At 38.6% G+C, this 8024-nt stretch overlaps 1 protein-coding gene across 1 annotated transcript; it reads left to right on the top strand.

Moving 5' to 3' along the window:
• The first annotated feature begins 7084 nt into the window (after positions 1-7084).
• LOC110888790 lies at positions 7085-7765 on the top strand. The gene has a single exon (XM_022136297.1). It carries the CDS (start codon positions 7085-7087, stop codon positions 7763-7765), a length of 681 nt encoding a protein of 226 aa, XP_021991989.1.
• The last annotated feature ends 259 nt before the right edge of the window (positions 7766-8024 follow it).

Genomic DNA, 8024 nt, shown 5'->3' with positions numbered 1-8024 from the left:
TAGTTGCGGCATAGGTACTCAGAGTGTTTCCAAGCATCAATAGCATTCACAGATTGGACATCAGATGTCCCTTCTGCGAGAACAGGAGGAGACTCTGTCAAAAACCTCGCAAGGTTTAGAGTGGTCAGATAGAACAACATCTTTTGTTGCCATCTCTTAAAATTCAAACCAGTAAACTTCTCTGGTTTTTCAGCATGGTTAGCAACTGCTTGAGCCGCTTGGGTACCAACTAATGGTCCCATGGTAGTGGATGTGGATCCAACGGTGGTTGATGTGGTTGCTGCAACAGTAGCCATTTCTGAAACAAGAGTGAAAATTCAATCAGTTTATAGCAGAAACAGATTGGTTTACAGAAAACCAATACAAACTACAAAAGTTTGCTAATGAACAAAACAAACTGTTTATAAAATTTTTAAAAACCAAAGTAGTGAACGGGTTTTAAAATCTGTTTTAAGCTTGTAGGAGACCGTTCACAAAATAAATAAAATAACAATTTTATTAATAAACATTATGATTATAATACATAAAGAAGAACATAACTAAACTGAAAGAAATTACAATACAAGAAATTTAAATTAAAGTAAAAACAGGTTACAAGGAAAATCAGGAAAACGAAAATCAATGGTGACTGAGGCACGTGAAGATCACGCTTCCCTTAAAACAGATTTCGGGCCACCCAGGTGAACCCGTCTGTTTCCCAGGGTACAACAGCCTAAGCAGATTGTACTGCCGGGATTAGCCTAGCACCTGAAAAGATACCTGAAACAAGAGTACTTAGGGATTCGAAGTTTGGAAATTCTCTGTGTGTGCTATGAACCATACGAATTTCTGTATTTTCGTGTGTCTAAAACAAAGCACCAAGCTTTGTATATATCAACAACCAGAATTCGAATTGATTAGTTTCTATTGAATACACAATTCAATAAGACTTAATCATTTTTTCAGTTATGAATTTAAACAGTCTATATTGAATACAAAATTCAATAAAAATTAATTCTGATACTTAACTATTTTCAGTTACGAACTTGAATAGTCTCTAGTTGACCACAAGCCAAGACACATCTAAAAAATACTAAAGGCGGCTCCAAGCGGCTCGCGGCGATGCGCCATCAAAGCGCCACATTGCGCCCATCGCCCTCGTCCCGGCCCCGTGCCCGGGCGCGGGCGCGGGCGCGGGTCGGGTGCCTCGCACCCTCCTGGCTACCACTGGGTGTGAGTTGTCATGCAAGAATACATTCGTGTGGAGAATTCTAATTATAAATTCACAAAAAATTTATCTCTCCACCTATGTGGGACAAGCTCAATTTCCCACATGTTTATGGTTCCAACACACAAACTTAATGCACAAGATCTCTCATTCATCTTGGCTTAAATATTAATAATTAATTATATTAACTCATAATATAGTATTAATTATTAAATTTCCAACATAACATATATTGAAACTTTAAGAAATCATATGTTTGATTTGTATTCAAAAAGTAAATTGAATGCCAGCAATATTTTAAATTATATACAAATCAGATGTTTTATGATGAAATCAACCATCTTTAGAAGACATGATTGAACTGATATATAACATACCAATACAAGAAAAGGGTAAATTAAATGAAAAGAAGATTATAGTCGAATAATCGAATATATAGTATTTTAATTAGACAGAAAAAGAGAGAAACTTAAATAAGACAGGGACTAGTTAAGTAGTATTTTTAATTCTACACAGAAAAAGTGAGAAACTTAAATAGTACAGGGACTAGTTAGGTAATTTGCTCTTAGTTATAGGTCCCACCATAAACACTAAACAACGACTTTTCAGTTAGGTCAAAGTCTTGCAAAGTTGGTAAGTAAGGGGAGGAGGGGTGGTTTAGTAGTGATAGATTCTATCACTCTTATTGTCCAATAAAATCATGTCATGTCATCAACCAAATTTCTATCACTAGTGATAGAAATGTAGGGGGGTGGTATCACTAGTGATGGAATTCTATCACTCTCAATTTTTTTTTAATTTTCATTTTAAAATTAGAAATTTTTAATTTTATTTTAAAACAAAATTATAAATTTCACTAATTTTTTAAATTTTTTATTTTAAATTAGAAATTAACAATAAAACACTAAAATTAAAAATTTTATTAAATTTAAAACATACTACTTCAATTTAACATACTAGAAACATACAATTTAAAAAAAAAAAAACCTACTCCTCGTCCGAATCCGGAAACTCCAAACCTAGAGAACCTACTAGTTCGATTAAATCGTATCTCAACCGAAAGTGAGTTTTTTCATTACGCAATTCTAGTTGGATATTTTGTGGAACTTGAACTTGTGTAGGAGGATCCGGCACCCAATCCGGGGATATTGCACGTCCGTCTTGTTTGATCAGCATATTGTGCAATATGATACATGCATACACTATGCTATGTATTGATTTCTTGGTCGTCGAACGAACCAGTCGGTGTAGTATACCCCATCTACCCTTTAAAACACCAAATGCCCTCTCAACATCTTTTCTTGCCGATTCTTGCAATTTTTTGAACGCCTTTTCTTTAGCCTCGACAGGAAATGAGGGAGCTTTCACAAAACAGACCAAGACGGGTAGATACCATCCACAAGAAAAAAACCTCGTCTGTAATGTCGACCGTTAACATAGAAAGGAGAGGAAGGTGCGGTACCATCCGTTACGCTTTGGAACAACGGCGACGTGTGCAACACATTGATGTCGTTGTTTGAACCTGGAACACCGAAATACGAATGCCAAGTCCATAAATCATTCGACGCCACCGCTTCTAGTATGATAGTTGGTCTTTTGATGTCTCCCCTAACATACGCCCCTCGCAACTCTCTTGGACAATTTTTCCACTCGATATGTGTACAATCGATGCTACCGAGCATCCCGGGAAAATGTCATCTAGCCTCGTGTGCGGCGTAAATACGTGAGATGTCGTGGCTCGTCGGTTTACGTAAAAACTCGTTAGCATACAACTTAATGACCGCATTGCAAAAAAATTGCAAACATTCACGTGAAGTTCTTTCAGACATAGCAAGGTATTCATCATATTGATCGGGTGGGTTACCTGTCGCTAGTTGGCGAATGGCGGACGTGCATTTTTGTGTCGGTGTGAAACTTGGTTTGCCCCTCGCATCATACGTTCTTGAAACCATTCCTCGCTTGCTTCGATGTCTCCAACAATCTTTAAAAATAATTCTTTGGGTAAACGAAACCGATCTCTAAACGTTTCGGCATTGTATAGCGGGTTTTCCACAAAATAATCGTTCATCAAAACTTCGTTGGCACGTATACGATCACGGTCGACCATCTTCTTCTTTGGGCGGGACGACTCGGCATCAAGCTCGTTATACGCTGACACAAAATATTTTAGCGTTTCGTTGTCGGAAGACGACTCGGTATCACTATCGCTAGACATCAGAAACGTCGAATCCGTAGGGAATTCCATTTGAGAAAGATATAAAAATTGTGTGAAATGGTTTTAAATTGGTTTAAAAGATATAGATTGGTGTGTGTAAAATGGTTTAAAATGGAGATATAAATAGATAAATGGTTTAAAGTTTTTTTTTTTAATTAATATTACCGTTTTTAAACGGTCAAAAATAATCAAACGGTCGACTTTTCAAAACTTCAACGCGTTATACGTTTAACGCGTTTTAATTATAACGCGTGATGGAGCTCCCGGCGGCGGTGTTCCGTGATCCTTCAGCACGTTATGGTGTTCTATAACGTACCACCCCGTCCTCTCTAACCTTCTAGTGATGATGACTCATGAAGTCTATTTAATGCTCTTAACCTTTTCTTTTTTACAATTCTTTTTGAACAATTTTATTTTTTTTACAATTTTAATACTTTTTGTTATCATGTAGTAACTTCTATCTACATATAAGTATAAATGTTATCACAAACTGAGATAAATTGTTTGTGTTGTAAAGTCATATTTTTCCAAGTTACATGATGAAGAGTCGAATGGAAATGACTATGACTCTGAATAGAAGCTGATTATTATTAATACCAAGTTATTATTAATCATTAATAATAAACTGTGGGCCATCAACACTTGAGTATGTGGCAATTATATCAATACTAACTTATCATTAGCAGCTTGTAGTAAGTTGCTACTGAATACCGATGAGTATGTCTTAATTTAGATCTGTTTTACGTCCATAATGTTTTAAATGAGATTATTGAGCATATGAAATTTGGGTGTAACAATATTTTACTTTTGGTTTGCATGTAATGATGTAAACTATGTAATTTCATTTGAAAGATTAGATAGGACACTTGTTTAAAATTTAAGTGAGAAAAAAAAAGTTTTGGAAACACTTTTTTACCAAAATTTATTCCTATGCAAATAAAAAATCCGGAAACTACTCAATAATGAGAAAATTCAATCCACCGTAAAACTGGTTCGAAGTGCTAGTTTTTAAAAGTATATACTGTCCTTTATATTTTTTTAATAACATATCCAACATATCAAAGGCAAGAACACAAAGTCATCCTCATCAGAATCAAACACATGGGGAGGGGCCATAATTCACATTTTGAGTTTCAATTTTATCATGTGACTAAAAAGTTTAGATGAATATAAACGAATAAGATAAATGAATTATTTGAGTAAGCATTACCACTAAAAAAGATGGTATATTTATGAATTACTCAACAAAGGGTAATAGATAAGGTTTTGGAAATCCCTATTCATGTAATTCATATATTCCCATACACCCACACATACCCGATCATCAACACCACCATAATATATCCCCTTCTTCACAAAATCAACTGAACCGTCGCCGGAGTGCTCGACGGAGATAGCTTCGTCGAAATAGCGTGAGAGGTCCCGTTTTTTCTTCTCCTGGAAGATACGGTTTGTACCTTTCCTTCTATCTTGATTCAGCGTCTCTCCCACTCGCATCTGGGTCGGTTACTTTCTTTGTTCTTGGATCGCCTTCCCCTCTACCCTCATTTCCCGCAGTGGTTCCTGGATTTCTTTGGGGCTTAGTGGGTGTGATATTGATCGCGGCTATCTGAGTATAGTTAAGCTAGATCGATTCGAATTCCATTAACACCTTTAGGGTCGGGGCGCCACTGATTCGTTTGTTTGTCCTGGAGGGGCTAGGGGGATAGCGTACGGATATCGTTTCTTTCATAAGTGTATTCGAAATGGATTATCAGAGATATAAAAACACACAAGAGGAGGAATGGCGTGTGGCGAAATACAAAGGAAAACGACTGATTGATGGAAAAGAAACTAATAGGAGACCACATATGACTGAAACAACTTTTTATGTTGGAAACCTTCCAGATGACTATTCCAGTTACTTGCTGTGGGATGTGTTCAGGGACTTTGGTGATATGTCGGATGCATATGTACCTAGGAAAAAAGATAAGAAAGGCAACACCTTTGGTTTTCTGAGATTCAAAGGGGTTATGGACGCTCATTTTATGGCTACCAATCTGGGAACTGCCAGAATCGATCACAAAAAACTTTTTGTTACACAAGCAAAGTTCGTTAAGGATCCTGGGTACCAGTCAAACAAACTGCCATCATTCAAACAAGCCCAAGCTAAGCACCAGTCAGTGGCTGTAGACAAAAGGGATATTTGTAATGTAATAAAAGAACCAGTGCATACAAACATGGGAAGATCTTATGCTGAAGTTATCACAGGTATCAAACATGCTAGTGTTCCCGAAGCTGAACCGAACATAGTGTGTGTGGAAAGTGAGAATTCAAAAAGATGGAGGAATAATTCGTTAGTGGCTGAATTAAAGAACCCCTATGATCTTAAAGATTTTCAGCAACTGTTAACTGAAGATGGTCTAAATGGTTTTATTCCTAGATATATGGGTGGTTTAAGACTTCTCCTTACATTTGCCAATCAATCTGAAGCTCTGTTATTTCTGGATCATAAAAAAGATACTTGGGAAAAATGGTTCAAGGTCCTTCACAGATGGGATGGGAGGTATATTCCATACCAACGTCTGGCGAAACTAGTCATCAGAGGTGTTCCTATCCAATTTTGGGGTCCAACAATTTTTGATCAGATTGGAGGGCTACTCGGATCAGTTATTCTGCCGTCCTCGGCCAAAGATGACGACCTCGATCTCTCGGTTACCTCGGTTGGCATCATCACCGACAACGTGGCTCGGATTAATAGTAAACTTACCATTGCATAGCATGGTCACCCCTACGAGATTCTGATCTCAGAAGATATATCTGCCGGTTTCCCGTTTGCTCCGGCAATGATCGGCGACGGAGATGCCCGGGGAAAAGAAGCCGAATTCGAAAAGTCTGGTTCCTCTACTGCCTCCAAGGAAGATGAAGAGGCTGCCTCGAAATCGGGGGCCCCTGGAATCAATGATGGTAACCATGGGATGGGTTTTAATGTTATTTCCCCTATTCAAAATAAGACGGCTGTAATCAATTCCCACATGGGGTCTACTCCAAACAACACTAATCCCAAAGAGGGGTCCCACAATGACGGCGACACAGAAGGTTCGGTACTGGGCCCCTATGATACCCCCTCCTCCACCACGTGAGAAGCCCATTGATCTATGGGCCAGAAATTCTGCTATTGGGCTCAATAACTTATTTGAGGAAGCTATTTTAGAGACTCCACCCGATAGGCCCAGAGGTGACACTCAATCTAATGAGCCCAGTCTCTCCCCTGACCCTTTTAACCTCAGAGAGTTACTCAACCAGGTGAAAGAGAAGAAATCTGGCCTCGATCTCAACAACCCACCTAATAACTCTGAGGAGATGCATAATCACTCTTCCCCTACTGTAATTCGCACGGGTAACCAGAGGAAAGCTAAGTTCAAGTTTCCATCTATGAAGATAAAAGACACTCTGTGGGGCTCGAAAAGTGTTGACTCTTCAAAACTTAGGAGCAAAGCGACGGCATCTAGATCGGTGGATACAAACTATTCCCCGGTTGATTCTAATCCAGGCGTTGACACCCGTGAAATCGATAAGGAAGCAAGTATCACAAAAGAAGTGGCTGAAGGTTTGGGTTTTATGATCAATGAAGAAGAGATCAGGAACCAAATTCTGGTTGAACAGGCGTCAAAAGTTCTCCAATGAATTATCTAAGTACCAATATTAGAGGGGCGGGAAATTCCTTGAAAGCAGTTCATATCAAGGAATTGAAAAAGCAGAATAACATCAATTTTATAGCTATACAGGAGACTCAGTTTACCGATTCTGCCAAACTACAGGTAAAATCTTTTTGGGGTAACTCTCTCTTTGAATCAGAATATGTGAATGCATCGGGTAGGTCGGGGGGGTTATTAAACATTTGGGACCCAAATCTCTTTGCTTGTATCTCATCGGTCCATAATAGGTTTTTCCTGGCATCACTCGGTGAATTAGTGAACGGGAGGGAGAAATTGAACATCGTTAATATCTATGCCCCACATGATAACAATCTCAAAAAGGAACTATGGAATGATCTAATTAACCTGATGGAATCACACACTGGGGCCTGGATCCTATTGGGAGATTTCAACTGTGTACGTGAACCATATGAAAGAAAAAACTCAAAATTCGATCCCCTCGCAGCTAAATCTTTCAATCAGTTTATACGTGTTGTTGCTCTATCCGAGTATGCTATGATAGGTTGCTCATTCACCCATAGATCAGACGATGGCAAACGGTACCGCAAGATCGATAGGGTTCTGGTTTGCCAATCGTTTTTGTCTAAATGCCCTCGGCTAAGCTCACGGGTCTGCCAAGATATAGATTGGATCACCGCCCCCTAATGTTAAAATGTTCCGAGGTTAAATTCGGGCCTCCCCCTTTCTGGTTTTTTAACTCGTGGCTAAATGAAGACAGTCTAAGGAAGATTGTGGTTGAATCATATAACGGTTTACAACATCCGTGCCCACCAGATAAAGTGGTAAGTCAGCGTTTAAAAGCAGTCAAGCAGGCAATCAAACCATGGTGTAAAGAATTAAAATCTCGGGATGGTAAGATAATCAGTGATCTGAGCGAGAAGATTGAAGCATTGGATCTTAAGGC

The sequence above is a fragment of the Helianthus annuus genome, chromosome 11 (genome assembly GCF_002127325.2).
Source record: "Helianthus annuus cultivar XRQ/B chromosome 11, HanXRQr2.0-SUNRISE, whole genome shotgun sequence".
In the NCBI taxonomy this organism is placed as follows: Eukaryota; Viridiplantae; Streptophyta; class Magnoliopsida; order Asterales; family Asteraceae; genus Helianthus; species Helianthus annuus.
Note: the sequence above shows the minus strand (reverse complement) of the source record. Positions and strands in the feature narration are given on the sequence as shown.